At 47.3% G+C, this 16,501-nt stretch overlaps 1 protein-coding gene across 3 annotated transcripts in view; it reads right to left on the bottom strand.

Annotated features, from left to right (window-relative positions):
• The window catches only part of stam (signal transducing adaptor molecule (SH3 domain and ITAM motif) 1), a 53,430-nt gene extending 42,870 nt beyond the window's left edge, over positions 1-10,560 (bottom strand). The window contains exons 1-4 of one of the 3 annotated variants that reach the window (XM_045213962.1): positions 10,252-10,560; positions 8,548-8,632; positions 3,636-3,711; positions 2,060-2,134 (exon numbers count right to left, since the gene is read on the bottom strand). In XM_045213962.1, the coding sequence (XP_045069897.1) occupies positions 2,060-2,134; positions 3,636-3,711; positions 8,548-8,632; positions 10,252-10,291 (276 nt within the window). In that variant the 5' untranslated portion in view covers positions 10,292-10,560. Of the gene's footprint in view, positions 1-2,038; positions 2,135-3,635; positions 3,712-8,547; positions 8,633-10,251 lie in introns of all 3 variants that reach the window. The other 2 variants (XM_045213963.1, XM_045213961.1) reach the window with 2 other exon arrangements.
• Between the last annotated feature and the right edge of the window lie 5,941 nt (positions 10,561-16,501).

Here is a 16,501-nt window from a genome sequence, read left to right as displayed (position 1 = left end):
TTAGGGTTAGTGAACCCTAACCCTAACCCAAGCCCCGACATCCTAGGGTTAGGGTTAGGGTTAGTAAACCCTAACCCAAGCCCCGACATCCTAGGGTTAGGGTTAGGGTTAGTGAACCCTAACCCTAACCCAAGCCCCGACATCCTAGGGTTAGGGTTAGTGAACCCTAACCCTAACCCAAGCCCCGACATCCTAAGGTTAGGGTTAGTGAACCCTAACCCAAGCCCCGACATCCTAGGGTTAGGGTTAGGGTTAGTGAACCCTAACGCTAACCCAAGCCCCGACATCCTAGGGTTAGGGTTAGTGAACCCTAACCCAAGCCCCGACATCCTAGGGTTAGGGTTAGTGAACCCAAGCCCCGACATCCTAGGGTTAGGGTTAGTGAACCCAAGCCCCGACATCCTAGGGTTAGGGTTAGTGAACCCAAGCCCCGACATCCTAGGGTTAGGGTTAGTGAACCCAAGCCCCGACATCCTAGGGTTAGGGTTAGTGAACCCTAACCCAAGCCCCGACATCCTAGGGTTAGGGTTAGTGAACACAAGCCCCGACATCCTAGGGTTAGGGTTAGGGTTAGTGAACCCTAACCCAAGCCCCGACATCCTAGGGCTAGGGTTAGTGAACCCAAGCCCCGACATCCTAGGGTTAGGGTTAGTGAACCCAAGCCCCGACATCCTAGGGTTAGGGTTAGTGAACCCAAGCCCCGACATCCTAGGGTTAGGGTTAGTGAACCCAAGCCCCGACATCCTAGGGTTAGGGTTAGTGAACCCAAGCCCCGACATCCTAGGGTTAGGGTTAGTGAACCCAAGCCCTGACATCCTAGGGTTAGGGTTAGGGTTAGTGAACCCAAGCCCCGACATCCTAGGGTTAGGGTTAGTGAACCCAAGCCCCGACATCCTAGGGTTAGGGTTAGTGAACCCAAGCCCCGACATCCTAGGGTTAGGGTTAGTGAACCCTAACCCAAGCCGACATCCTAGGGTTAGGGTTAGTGAACCCAAGCCCCGACATCCTAGGGTTAGGGTTAGTGAACCCAAGCCCCGACATCCTAGGGTTAGGGTTAGTGAACCCTAACCCAAGCCCCGACATCCTAGGGTTAGGGTTAGTGAACCCAAGCCCCGACATCCTAGGGTTAGGGTTAGTGAACCCAAGCCCCGACATCCTAGGGTTAGGGTTAGTGAACCCAAGCCCCGACATCCTAGGGTTAGGGTTAGTGAACCCAAGCCCCGACATCCTAGGAAAGGAAACCTAGGAAATCCTTCGGTTTACTGTCCCAATCCGATACCATGGACATCCTGTATAACCACGTTGCATGATTTATGAATGGCAAAGGGATATGGGAGATGAATAAAGTCTGACATTTAAGAGTTGCTGTTCAGTTGTCAATCAAAGCACAGTAAATAGCCTACTACACGCCACGACACCGCTGGCTATGGGTTAGGGTTAGGGTTCGGGTTAAGGTTCGGCTATGGGTTAGGGTTCGGGTTAGGGTTAGGGTTAAGGTTCGGCTATGGGTTAGGGTTCGGGTTAGGGTTCGGCTATGTGCCAGAAAACAATAATTAGGCTAAGTGGATTTCCACTCATCATTACCACTTACATTACATGACACATGCAAATTCACCAGCATCATGCTCTCTCCCTCCTCCATGTAAATAAATTAGACTCCAACCAACCACAGTGCACACAAATTGTACCGGGGGCTGGGACAGACAGCCGACTGCGTTTCCCTGTCATCGCTGGCTTTGTGACTGACAGGCGCCTGTCGTATCAATAGATCGCTAGAAGATGCATATCGTTCATTTTAGCAGGAGATGGCGCGACGGACTAGCGAACTGAAACTTTTAAATGAAAATTAGGCTAGTTAATATGAAGTGGAAAACGCAGCTGTAACCGGCTGATTAACAGACGGCCGGCGCTGAAACACAAATACTTACAGTAGTATGGCCCTTCAAACTATATACAACCACAACACGTTTCATACAACAACAATCATCGAAGCACATATTTCCGTAACATTACACATAATGACAGTGAATATCCAGACCTTGTTTAAAACGTTGCTGACCTCACTGGCAAACTCTCTGGAGCACACTTCTAGATGGAATATCTTCCCACAGTTGGAAACACAGGCACCAAGTAGCTGGGAGGGGAAAAAACATGTTTATTTAATAATGTGAAGATAAAGCTGTCTTAAGCTGTCATAAAGCTCTATGAAATATATTTATAGCATAAGACAGCTTCATGACAGCTTTTGAAATATACACCATATCTACAAAGGTATGTGGACACCCCTTCAAATTAGTGGATTTGGCTATTTCAGCCACACCTGTTGCTGACAGGTGTATAAAATCAAGCACACAGTCATGCAATCTCCATAGACAAACATTGGCAGTGACTTTCAACGTGGCACCGTCATAGGATACCACCTTTCCAACAAGTCAGTTCAAATTTCTGCCTGTCTAGAGCTGTCCCGGTCAACTGTAAGTGCTGTTATTGTGAAGTGGAAACGTCTAGGAGCAACAACGGCTCAGCCGCGAAGTGGAAGGCCACACAAGCTCACAGAACGGGACCGCTGAAGCGCGTAAAAATTGTCTGTCCTCGGTTACAACACTCGCTACCGAGTTCCAAACTGCCTCTGGAAGCAACGTCAGCACAATAACTGTTTGTTGGAAACTTCATGAAATGGGTTTCCATGGCCGAGCAGCCGCACACAAGCCTAAGATCACCATGCGCAATGCCAAGCGTCGGCTGGAGTGGTGTAAAGCTCGCTGCCATTGGACTCTGGAGCAGTGGAAACACGTTCTCTGAAGTGATGAATCACACTTCACCAACTGGCAGTCTGACGGACTAATCTGGGTTTGGTGGATGCCAGGAGAACGCTACCTGCCCCTAGCATAGTGCCAACTGTAAAGTTTGGTGGAGGAGGAATAATTGTCTGGGGCTGTTTTTCATGGTTGGGGCTAGGCCCCTTAGTTCCAGTGAAGGGAAATCTTAACGCTACAGCATACAATTACATTCTGTGCTTCCAACTTTGTGGCAACAGTTTGGGGAAGGCCCTTTCCTGTTTCAGCATGACAATGCCCCCGTGCACAAAGCGAGGTCCAGAAATGGTTTGTCGAGATAGGTGTGGAAGAACTTGACTGGCCTGCACAGAGCCCTGACCTCAACCCCATTGAACATCTTTGGAATGAATTGGAACGCCGACTGCGAGCCAGGCCTAATCGCCCAACATCAGTGCCCGACCTCACTAATGCTCGTGGCTGAATGGAAGCAAGTCCTCGCAGCAATGTTCCAACATCTAGTGGAAAGCCTTCCCAGAAGAGTGGAGGCTGTTATAGCAGCAAAGGGGGGACAAACTCCATATTAAAGCCCATGATTTTGGAATGAGATGTTCGACGAGCCGGTGTCCACATACTTTTGGTCATGTAGTGTATTTACAGCATAACACAGAGCTTTATGATTGCTTTATAGGACAACACAGACAGTTTTTCCAACAAGCACTTGTTTGAATCCATAGCTGTGTGTCTGTGTTTACCGTCAGAGCCTGCATGGGTTAGGGTTAGGGTTGGGGTTAGGGTTGGGGTTGGGGTTGGGGTTGGGGTTGGGGTTAGGGTTAGGGTTAGCTTTGTGTCTGTGTTTACCGTCAGAGCCTGCATGGCAACGTGGGGATCCTTGTGGTTAACTCGTCTCATAATGGAACGAAGACATTCTTTAGGCCTTGAATAGAACACACATCATCAACACATAGAGTACCAGTAAAAAGTTTGGACACACCTACTCATTCAACGGTTTTTCTTTATTTTTAGATTGTAGAATAATAGTGAAGACATCAAAACTATGAAATAACACATATGGAATCACGTAGTTACCAAAAAAGTGTTAAACAATTCCAAATATATTTTATATTTGAGATTCTTCAAACAGCCACCCTTTGCCTTGATGACAGCTTTGCACACTCTTGGCATTCTCTGAACCAGTAAAAAAAAAAAAAAAGTATTTAGTCAGCCACCAATTGTGCAAGTTCTCCCACTTAAAAAGATTTTTAATGAATGTATTTGCAAATTATGGTGGAAAATAAGTATTTGGTCAATAACAAAAGTTTCTCAATACTTTGTTATATACCCTTTGTTGGCAATGACACAGTTCAAACGTTTTCTGTAAGTCTTCACAAGGTTTTCACACACTGTTGCTGGTATTTTGGCCCATTCCTCCATGCAGATCTCCTCTAGAGCAGTGATGTTTTGGGGCTGTCGCTGGGCAACACAGACTTTCAACTCCCTCCAAAGATTTTCTATGGGGTTGAGATCTGGAGACTGGCTAGGCCACTCCAGGACCTTGAAATGCTTCTTACGAAGCCACTCCTTCGTTGCCCGGGCGGTGTGTTTGGGATCATTGTCATGCTGAAAGACCCAGCCACGTTTCATCTTCAATGCCCTTGCTGATGGAAGGAGGTTTTCACTCAAAATCTCACGATACATGGCCCCATTCATTCTTTCCTTTACACGGATCAGTCGTCCTGGTCCCTTTGCAGAAAAACAGCCCCAAAGCATGATGTTTCCACCCCCATGCTTCACAGTAGGTATGGTGTTCTTTGGATGCAACTCAGCATTCTTTGTCCTCCAAACACGACGAGTTGAGTTAACAAAAAGTTATATTTTGGTTTCATCTGACCATATGACATTCTCCCAATCCTCTTCTGGATCATCCAAATGCACTCAAACTTCAAATGGGCCTGGACATGTACTGGCTTAAGCAGGGGGACACGTCTCGCACTGCAGGATTTGAGTCCCTGGCGGCGTAGTGTGTTACTGATGGTAGGCTTTGTTACTTTGGTCCCAGCTCTCTGCAGGTCATTCACTAGGTCCCCCCGTGTGGTTCTGGGATTTTTGCTCACCGTTCTTGTGATCATTTTGACCCCACGGGGTGAGCTCTTGCGTGGAGCCCCAGATCGAGGGAGATTATCAGTGGTCTTGTATGTCTTCCATTTCCTAATAATTGCTCCCACAGTTGATTTCTTCAAACCAAGCTGCTTACATATTGCAGATTAAGTCTTCCCAGCCTGGTGCAGGTCTACAATTTTGTTTATGGTGTCCTTGACAGCTCTTTGGTCTTGGCCATAGTGGAGTTTGGAGTGTGACTGTTTGAGGTTGTGGACAGGTGTCTTTTATACTGATAACAAGTTTAAACAGGTGCCATTAATACAGGTAACGAGTGGCGGACAGAGGAGCCTCTTAAAGAAGAAGTTACAGGTCTGTGAGAGCCAGAAATCTTGCTTGTTTGTAGGTGACCAAATACTTATTTTCCACCATAATTTGCAAATCAATTCATTAAAAAATCCTACAATGTGATTTTCTGGAATTTTTTTCCTCAATTTGTCTGTCATAGTTGACGTGTACCTATGATGATAATTACAGGCCTCTCTCATCTTTTTAAGTGGGAGAACTTGCACAATTGGTGGCTGACTAAATACTTTTTTTCCCCACTGTATGCTGAGCACTTGTTGGCTGTTCTTCCTTCACTCTGCAATCCAACTCATCCCAAACCATCTCAATTGGGTTGAGGTCGGGTGATTGTGGATGCCAGGTCATCTAATGCAGCACTCCATCACTCTCCTTCTTGGTCAAATAGCCCTTTATACAGCCTGGAGGTGTGTTGGGTCATTGTCCTGTTGAAAAACAAATGATAGTCCCACTAAGCCCAAACCAGATTGGTTGGCGTATCGCTGCAGAATGCTGTGGTAGCCATGCTGGTTAAGTGTGCCTTGAATTCTAAATAAATCATAGACAGTGTCACCAGCAAAGCACCCCACACCATTACGCCTCCTCCTCCATGCTTCACGGTGGGAAACACACATGCGGAGATCATCAGTTCACCTACTCTGCATCTCACAAAGACACGGTGGTTCGAAACAAAAATCTAAAATGTGGACTTATCAGACCAAAGGACAGATTTCCACCGGTCTAATGTCCATTGCTCATGTCTCTAGGCCCAAGCAAGTCTCTTCTTCTTATTGGTGTCCTTTAGTAGTGGTTTCTTTGCAGCAATTCGACCATGAAGGCCTGATTCACACAGTCCCCTCTGAACAGTTACGTGTTATTTCATAGTTTTGATGTCTTCACTATTAAAAATAAAGAAAAACCCTTGAATGAGTAGGTGTGTCCAAACTTTTGACTGGTACTGTACATATTCTAACCCTACTTCTAGACATACACTACCTTTCAAAAGTTTGGGGTCACTTAGAAATGTCCTTGTTTTGGAAAGAAAAGCAATTTTTTTCTCCATTAAAATAACATCAAATTGATCAGAAATACAGTGTAGACATTGTTAATGTTGTAAATGGCTACTGTAGCTGGAAACGGCTGATTTAACACTAATTTCTAGACTTCTAGACATACATACTCTTATTACAGATACTGTATCACTGACCCGGTAGGAGACTGCCCTATCTTATCACTGACCCGTTAGGAGACTGCCCTATCTTATCACTGACCCGTTAGGAGACTGCCCTATCTTATCACTGACCCGTTAGGAGACTGCCCTATCTTATCACTGACCCGTTAGGAGACTGCCCTATCTTATCACTGACCCGGTATGAGACTGCCCTATCTTATCACTGACCCGTTAGGAGACTGCCCTATCTTATTACTGACCCGTTAGGAGACTGCCCTATCTTATCACTGACCCCGTTAGGAGACTGCCCTCTCTTATCACTGACCCGGTAGGAGACTGCCCTCTCTTATCACTGACCCGGTAGGAGACTGCCCTATCTTATCACTGACCCGTTAGGAGACTGCCCTATCTTATCACTGACCCGTTAGGAGACTGCCCTATCTTATCACTGACCCGTTAGGAGACTTCCCTATCTTATCACTGACCCGTTAGGAGACTGCCCTATCTTATCACTGACCCGTTAGGAGACTGCCCTATCTTATCACTGACCCGTTAGGAGACTGCCCTATCTTATCAATGACCCGTTAGGAGACTGCCCTATCTTATCACTGACCCGTTAGGAGACTGCCCTATCTTATCACTGACCCGTTAGGAGACTGCCCTATCTTATCACTGACCCGTTAGGAGACTGCCCTATCTTATCACTGACCCGTTAGGAGACTGCCCTATCTTATCACTGACCCGTTAGGAGACTGCCCTATCTTATCACTGACCCGTTAGGAGACTGCCCTATCTTATCACTGACCCGTTAGGAGACTGCCCTATCTTATCACTGACCCGTTAGGAGACTGCCCTATCTTATCACTGACCCGTTAGGAGACTGCCCTATCTTATCACTGACCCGTTAGGAGACTGCCCTATCTTATCACTGACCCGTTAGGAGACTGCCCTATCTTATCACTGACCCGTTAGGGAGACTGCCCTATCTTATCACTGACCCGCTAGGAGACTGCCCTATCTTATCACTGACCCGTTAGGAGACTGCCCTATCTTATCACTGACCCGTTAGGAGACTGCCCTATCTTATCACTGACCCGGTAGGAGACGCCCTATCTTATCACTGACCCGTTAGGAGACTGCCCTATCTTATCACTGACCCGTTAGGAGACTGCCCTATCTTATCACTGACCCGTTAGGAGACTGCCCTATCTTATCACTGACCCGTTAGGAGACTGCCCCTATCTTATCACTGACCCGTTAGGAGACTGCCCTATCTTATCACTGACCCGTTAGGAGACTGCCCTATCTTATCACTGACCCGTTAGGAGACTGCCCTATCTTATCACTGACCCGTTAGGAGACTGCCCTATCTTATCACTGACCCGTTAGGAGACTGCCCTATCTTATCACTGACCCGTTAGGGAGACTTCCCTATCTTATCACTGACCCGTTAGGAGACTGCCCTATCTTATCACTGACCCGTTAGGAGACTGCCCTATCTTATCACTGACCCGTTAGGAGACTGCCCTATCTTATCACTGACCCGTTAGGAGACTGCCCTATCTTATCACTGACCCGTTAGGAGACTGCCCTATCTTATCACTGACCCGTTAGGGAGACTGCCCTATCTTATCACTGACCCGTTAGGAGACTTCCCTATCTTATCACTGACCCGTTAGGAGACTGCCCTATCTTATCACTGACCCGTTAGGAGACTGCCCTATCTTATCACTGACCCGTTAGGAGACTGCCCTATCTTATCACTGACCCGTTAGGAGACTGCCCTATCTTATCACTGACCCGTTAGGAGACTGCCCTATCTTATCACTGACCCGTTAGGAGACTGCCCTATCTTATCACTGACCCGTTAGGAGACTGCCCTATCTTATCACTGACCCGTTAGGAGACTGCCCTATCTTATCACTGACCCGTTAGGAGACTGCCCTATCTTATCACTGACCCGGTATGAGACTGCCCTATCTTATCACTGACCCGTTAGGAGACTGCCCTATCTTATCACTGACCCGTTAGGAGACTGCCCTATCTTATCACTGACCCGGTAGGAGACTGCCCTATCTTATCACTGACCCCGTTAGGAGACTGCCCTATCTGGACATACAGTATACATATAATTGATTGACGTATTGATAGATTGTGACTGACCCGGAGCGAGACTGTCCTATCTTATCACAGAGGTCCAGGATGAGGCCCCAGTCCTCCGCTGTGTTCATCTCACTGGTGGCTTTCTCTGAAGAACAAACACAAACACCAGCTCACTGTTGAAGTAGGCTATAACACACACACATCCTGTTAGGGTAAGATAATGTGGGGAACCACTTGTCACATCTAGAGTCAGAGTTCTAACCAGATATGGTGCATCAGTTACCGATACTCAACGTGTATTCATTCCTTGTCTTATAATTTTTATATTTATTCACCAGGTTATTATTATTAAATATTTTCAACTATTTCTCTACATTGTTTGGAAGGGCCTGTAAGTAAGCATTTCACTGTTAGTCTACACCTGTTGTTTTACGAAGCACGTGTAGTGCTAAATTTGAGCCGGATCCTGCCGGAACAGGATCCGGCACCTCTCCGTTTTGGACTGTTTTGTTCCGACACCTATTTGGCTTGATCCCGTACCTCTCCTGGCATGATAAATCATTTTCACTTTCTGCAATGTAAAAATTCTAATAAAAGCGATCATATTTAATTCGAGTTACCTCTTAGTTAGTTCTCCTGCCACCACAAAAAAACGTAATGTGAAAAGGTAGATTTTCAGGCCGGGCCTAATATTCAAAATGTTTATTTGGGTTGGGCCAGCCGGGTTAGGGTTTGCGCAACATTGTAACCTGTTTGAGAAGCGCCAGTATGTCTCAGATAACTAGAATGAGATTAACTTTCTCTCTCCCTCTCTCTACTCTGATAGACATGAGCCTGCAACTCATCTCTCCAGCATTGCACTTCATTTATTTCCTTATATAATCATAGCCACGCGAAGGGTTCTGAACGAACTGCAGCAACCCTGATCAATTTAAATATATTTGCCAAAGTTATAGAATTACTGCTGTCTGTTCAGAAATAAATGAAATCATTCAGAATAGCCTACTACACCATGAGAAGGCCTATAATTTAGCGACAGAGGAATATTCCTAATCCTCTTCGTGTTGTCAATAACATCTCGTCCAGTCTCATCTTCTCCTGTGTAGGCAGCTAAATCTTCCACAAAGTCCTCCTGTCAATCCTTTGACCTGGTGATAGTTAGCTTGCAAGCTACCTTAGCTAGAGACTGCCCTATCTCTAGATAGCTACCCCCTTCACTAATATATGCTTGATAAATCCAAGTTAACGTTAGCAACGATTTTAGCTTATTTGCCTGCATAGTTAGTTATTGTAGTGGCTAGCGTAGCTGACGTTTTTAGCTTAAGATAAAATGCAAGTCACCTTCTCCGTCTGGCACTCTGGAGTATGTTTGCTGCTAGCTACATCTTCATTGTCGCTTATCAAAATGATCTAACTTTGTCGACTAGCATCAACAATCCCTAGGCCAGGTGTCTGACTAACAACAACACTTAACTAGTTAGCTAAGACAACTAGCTAGTGAATGGGCTATCCCCATTGCGCTTACTAGCTAGCTAACTAGACATCTGTTAACTAGCCATGTATGTTGACTGAAAGTGAGCTAACTAGCTAGCTAGTTAACTAAGAAAGGGTGTAGCTAGCTATGGCTACAAAACTTAGACGACGTGATCCTAGCTAGCTACGTTAGGAAAATTAACTCATAGCTGGATACCGTTTTCAGGTAGCTAGCAAAACACAAACAAAGCCGAGGCATCAGCGTAGCTAACGTTAGCGCTCACAACTTACCAACATCTTGTTCAAATGGATTGGACGTGAAGAGAGGCATTGCCGCAATTATTTCAACCACAGTGTTGTAGTTCTCTTCTTATTTTCCCTCGGCTATTCGCTAACGTTAGTTATTACATTAAAATGCATAGCTAGTACAAAAAGTAGGGCAGATGTACGTACTAGCTAGCTAGTCAGTCAGTCAGTCACTCCTTGGTCAGGCAGCAACAAACTAGGCATTCTGGGTAACGGAGAACAGTGCTTTGTGAACATAGACATTAGAGTGAGCAACAATAGTGGAATCGGCGGTTACATTTTAGTCATTTAGCAGACGCTCTTATCCAGAGCGACTTACATGAGCAATTAGGGTTAAGTGCCTTGCTTAAGGGCACATCGACAGATTTTTCACCTAGTCGGCTTGGGGTTTTTAGAACCAGCGACCTTTCGGTTACTGGCACAACGCTCTTACCCACTAAGCTACCTGCCGCCCGGTTCTCCTTCAAAATAAAAGTCCCCCATTGAAACTGATGCAAATGGATACAAATTGTGGAATCATGCCACAATTGGACTAAATAATGCTAAACAAGGTTGGAATATTGTTATATAAATTCAACAAGGAAAGATATTAGTTAATCTTTTGAAATCGCACTGGATGTATTTGAATTCAGAATTGCATTGGGGGCATGCATACTCTATACTATTGCAGCATAGATACTGGAGGCTGAGACAAGGGGGATTGGGGGAGGCTGAGACAAGGGGGATTGGGGGACACTGTGGCCCCGTCCAATGGTACCCCCGGACAGGGCCAACCAGGCAGGATATAACACCACCCACTTTGCCAAAGCACAGCCCCCACACCACTAGAGGGATATCAACAGACCACCAACTGACTACCCTGAGTATAGCCCACGAAGATCTCCTCCACTGCACGAGCCCGAGGGGGCGACAAACCGGACAGGAAGACCACACTCAATCATAGGACCTACTGAAGAGATTAGTTTTCAGTAAAGACTTAGGGCCGAGACCGAGTCTACGTCTCTCACATGGAAATACCAACATGTTTCAAGCAGACCACCATAGTCCCTGTGCCCAAGAACACCAAGGTAACCTGCCTAAAAGACTACCGACCCTTGGCACTCACATCTGTAGATGATGCAATCTCTATTGCACTCCACACTGCCCTTTCCCACCTGGACAAGAGGAACACCTATGTGAGAATGCTATTCATTGACTACAGCTCAGCGTTCAACACCATAGTACCCTCAAAGCTCATCACTAAGCTAAGGACCCTAGGACTAAACACCTACCTCTGCAACTGGATCCTGGACTTCCTGACGGGCCGCCCCCAGGTGGTAAGGGTAGGTAACAACACACCTGCCACGCTGACCCTCAACACCGGGGCCCCACATGGGTGCGTGCTCAGTCCCCTCCTGTACACCCTGTTCACCCATGACTGCATGGCCAAGCACGACTCCAACGCCATCATTAAGTTTTCCGACGACACAACGGTGGTAGGCCTGATCACCGACAACGATGAGACAGCCTATAGGGAGGAGGTCAGAGACCTGGCAGTGTGGTGCCAGGATAACAACCTCTGCCTCAACGTGATCAAGACAAAGGAGATGATTGTGGACTACAGGAAAAGGAGGGCTGAGCACGCCCCCATTCTCGTCGATGGGGCTGTAGTGGAGCAGGTTGAGAGCTTCAAGTTCCTTGGTGTCCACATCACCAACGAACTGTCATGGTCCAAACACACCAAGACAGTCGTGAAGAGGGCACGACAACACCTATTCCCCCTCAGGAGACTGAAAATATTTGGCATGGGTCCTCAGATCCTCAAAAAGTTATACAGCTGCATCATCGAGAGCATCCTGACTGGTTGCATCACCGCCTGGTGGCATTTTACCTCAATTACCTCGACTAACCTGTGCCCCCGTTACTGTTATTTTATTGTTGCTCTTTAATTATTTGTTATTTTTCTATTTCATTTGTATTTGTATTTATTTATTCTTTACTTCCGTTTATTTAGTAAATACTTTCTTAACACTTATTTTTTCTTAAAACTGCATTGTTGGTTAAGGACTTGTAAGTAAGCATTTCATGTTAAGGTCTACACCTGTTGTATTCAGCGCATGCGCGGTGAAGCACGAAGCTAGCTAACCCACTACCTGGACTAGCTAGCGGGTAGCTACTGGTAACTATTAGCAACTGTGGATAGTTGTTTCACGCCTGAGAGTACCTGTAATTACACCAGCTAGCTGCCTACAATAATTACATACAATAATGCCTACCATTCAGCTGTTTTTCTAACCTCATTGTCTGAAGCGTTAACGTTAGGTAGTAAGTGGCTACTGTGCTTGAAATTTAGCTAGCTTTTTGCTACCTGGATAGCTACTAAACAATAGCTGGAACGACCTAGCGAACAGACGCGAACTGGCTGAGTCAATTCAGTGGCTAGCTTTGCATTTGGCTAGCTAACAGTAGCTGCTAGGGGTAAGTTATAACCTACATTTGTGTTTTGTTTTTACATACTGGTAGCCAGAGTCGTTCAAGGGATTTCGGGACATGGGTGACTAGTTAACGTTAGCTTGGCTCTCTCTGTGTGTTCGTGCCGTGGGAGGAGGGGTTTCTTCTTTGTCTGAAAGCAAAGGCTAGCTAGTATGCTAACTATTCTAGCTAACTAACTGGCTGAATAAGTTGACGATGGACTCGCTCAAGCTGTCTGGACTAACCCACAACGTTAGACACGGACACGAATGATCTGCTTGACGTGTTGACACACTGGTGGTTTGTTGTGACCGAGTATTGGTGCTAAACCGTGTTGTTGGAGTCCGGCATGCTAGTTGGCTGTGGCGTCATATGACTAGGTGCCCTGGACGATTTTCACGGAAGAATAATGTACCAAGTTAGCTAGCTGAATAAACTAAGTTAGTCTATTCCTAGAAAACATTGAACCGCTGTAGTTTACAACAATTATAGTTTCTGAGGTGGAAGATTTATATTTGGGTGTTTCAGTGAAACGTAAGTGAGGGAGGCCACGCTCTCTCCTTTCCCAGATGTTTAGTTCATTTCATTCCGATCTCCTTTGCATTATTGTAGCCATTTTCTGTAGCCTGTCAACTATGCCTCTGTCTATCCCTGTTCTCGCCTCTCCGCACAGACTATACAAACGCCTCACACCGCGTGGCTGCTGCCTCTCTAACCTGGTGGTCCCTGCATGCACCACCCACGTGGAGTTCCAGGTCTCAGGCAGCCTCTGGAACTGCCGTTCTGCTGCCAACAAGGCAGAGTTCATCTCAGCCTATGCTACCCTCCAGTCCCTCGACTTCTTGGCGCTGACGGAAACATGGATTACCACTGAAAACACTGCTACTCCTACTGCTCTCTCCTCGTCTGACCATGTGTTATCGCATACCCCGAGAGCATCTGGTCAGCGGGGTGGTGGCACAGAAATCCTCATCTCTCCCAAGTGGACATTCTTTATTTTTCCCCTGACCCATCTGTCTATCTCCTCATTTGAATTCAATGCTGTCACAGTCACTAGCTCATTCAAGCTGAACATCCTTGTCATTTATCGCCCTCCAGGTTCCCTTGGAGAGTTCATCAATGAGCTTGACGCCTTGATAAGTTCCCTTCCTGAGGATGGCTCACCCCTCACAGTTCTGGGTGACTTCAACCTCCCTACGTCTACCTTTGACTCATTTCTCTCTGCCTCCTTCTTTCCACTCCTCTCCTCTTTTGACCTCACCCTCTCACCGTCCCCCCCTACTCACAAGGCAGGCAATACGCTTGACCTCATCTTTACTAGATGCTGTTGTTCTACTAATCTCACTGCAACTCCACTCCATGTCTCCGACCACTACTTTGTATCATTTTCTCTCTCGCTCTCCTCCAACACTACTCACTCTGCCCCTACTCAGATGGTAATGCGCCGTCGCAACCTTCGCTCTCTCTCCCGCTACTCTCTCCTCTTCCATCCTATCATCTCTTCCCTCTGCTCAAGCCTTCTCCCTCCAATCTCCTGATTCTGCCTCCTCAACCCTCCTCTCCTCCCTTTCTGCATCCTTTGACTCTCTATGTCCCCTATCCTCCCGGCAGGCTCGGTCCTCCCCTCCTGCTCCGTGGCTTGATGACTCATTGCGAGCTCACAGAACAGGGCTCCGGGCAGCCGAGCGGAAATGGAGGAAAACTAGACTCCCTGCACCCCTGGCATCTTTTCACTCCCTCCTCTCTACATTTTCTTCATCTGTTTCTGCTGCTAAAGCAACTTTCTACCACTCTAAATTCCAAGCATCTGCCTCTAACCCTAGGAAGCTCTTTGCCACCTTCTCCTCCCTGCTGAATCCCCCCTCTCTGTGGATGACTTCGTCAACCATTTTGAAAAGAAGGTTGACGACAGCCGATCCTCGTTTGTTAAGTCAAATGACACTGCTGGTCCTGCTCACACTGCACTACCCTATGCTTTGACTTCTTTCTCCCCTCTCTCTCCAGATAACAACCTGCCCGCTTGACCCTATCCCCTCCTCTCTTCTCCAGACCATCTCCGGTGATCTTCTCCCTTACCTCACCTCGCTCATCAACTCATCCTTGACCGCTGGCTATGTCCCTTCCGTCTTCAAGAGAGCGAGAGTTGCACCCCTTCTCAAAAAACCAACACTCGATCCCTCTGATGTCAACAACTACAGACCAGTATCCCTTCTTTCTTTTCTCTCCAAAACTCTTGAGCGTGCCGTCTTTAGCCAACTCTCTTGCTATCTCTCTCAGAATGACCTTCTTGATCCAAACCAGTCAGGTTTCAAGACTGGTCATTCAACTGAGACTGCTCTTCTCTGTGTCACGGAGGCTCTCCGCACTGCTAAAGCTAACTCTCTCTCCTCTGCTCTTGTCCTTCTAGACCTGTCTGCTGCCTTTGATATTGTGAACCATCAGATCCTCCTCTCCACCCTCTCCGAGCTGGGCATCTCCGGCGCAGCTCACTCTTGGATTGTGTCCTACCTGACGGTCGCTCCTACCAAGTGGCGTGGTGAGAATCTGTCTCCGCACCACATGCTCTCACCACTGGTGTCTCCCAGGGCTCAGTTCTAGGCCCTCTCCTATTCTTGCTATACACAAAGTCACTTGGCTCTGTCATATCCTCACATGGTCTCTCCTATCATTGCTACGCAGACGACACACAACTAATTTTCTCCTTTCCCCCTTCTGATAACCAGGTGGCGAATCGCATCTCTGCATGTCTGGCAGACATATCAGTGTGGATGACGGATCACCACCTCAAGCTGAACCTCGGCAAGACGGAGCTGCTCTTCCTCCCGGGGAAGGACTGCCCGTTCCATGATCTCGCCATCACGGTTGACAACTCCGTTGTGTCCTCCTCCCAGAGTGCGAAGAGCCTTGGCGTGACCCTGGACAACACCCTGTCGTTCTCCGCTAAAATCAAGGCGGTGACCCGATCCTGTAGGTTCATGCTCTACAACATTCGGAGAGTACGACCCTGCCTTACACAGGAAGCGGCACAGGTCCTAATCCAGGCACTTGTCATCTCCCGTCTGGATTACTGCAACTCGCTGTTGGCTGGGCTCCCTGCCTGTGCCATTAAACCCCTACAACTCATCCAGAATGCCGCAGCCCGTCTGGTGTTCAACCTTCCCAAATTCTCTCATGTCTTGTATTTGCTGGTCTCTCCAGAGATGTTAGATCGGGTTCTGGTCCAGGCTCTGGCTGGGCCACTCAAGGATATTCAGAGACTTGTCCCGAAGCCACTCCTGTACATTGCTCCGTTCATCTTTCCCTCGATCCTGACTAGTCTCCCAGTCCATGCCGCTGAAAAACATCCCCACAGCATGATGCTGCCACCACCATGCTTCACCGTAGGGATGGTGCAAGGTTTCCTCAAGACGTGACGCTTGGCAGTCAGGCCAAAGAGTTCAATCTTGGTTTCATCAGACCAGGGAATCTTGTTTCTCATGGTCAGAGTCCTTTAGGTGCCTTTTGGCTAACTCCAAGCGGGCTGTCATGTGCCTTTTACTGAGGAGTGGCTTCCGTCTAGCTACTCTACCATAAATGCCTGATTGGTGGAGTGCTGCAGAGATGGTTGTCCTTCTGGAAGGTTCTCCCATCTCCACAGAGGAACTCTGGCGCTCTGTCAGAGTGACCATCGGGTTCTTGGTCACCTCCCTCACCAAGGCCCTTCTCCCCCGATTGCCCAGTTTGGCTGGGCTGCCAGCTCTAGGAAGAGTCTTAGTGGTTCCAAACTTCTTCCATTTAAGAATGA

This window comes from Coregonus clupeaformis, unplaced genomic scaffold (assembly GCF_020615455.1).
Source record: "Coregonus clupeaformis isolate EN_2021a unplaced genomic scaffold, ASM2061545v1 scaf0178, whole genome shotgun sequence".
Lineage (NCBI taxonomy): Eukaryota > Metazoa > Chordata > Actinopteri > Salmoniformes > Salmonidae > Coregonus > Coregonus clupeaformis.
The sequence above is the reverse complement of the archived record's forward strand: the minus strand, read 5'-3'. Positions and strand labels throughout refer to the sequence as shown.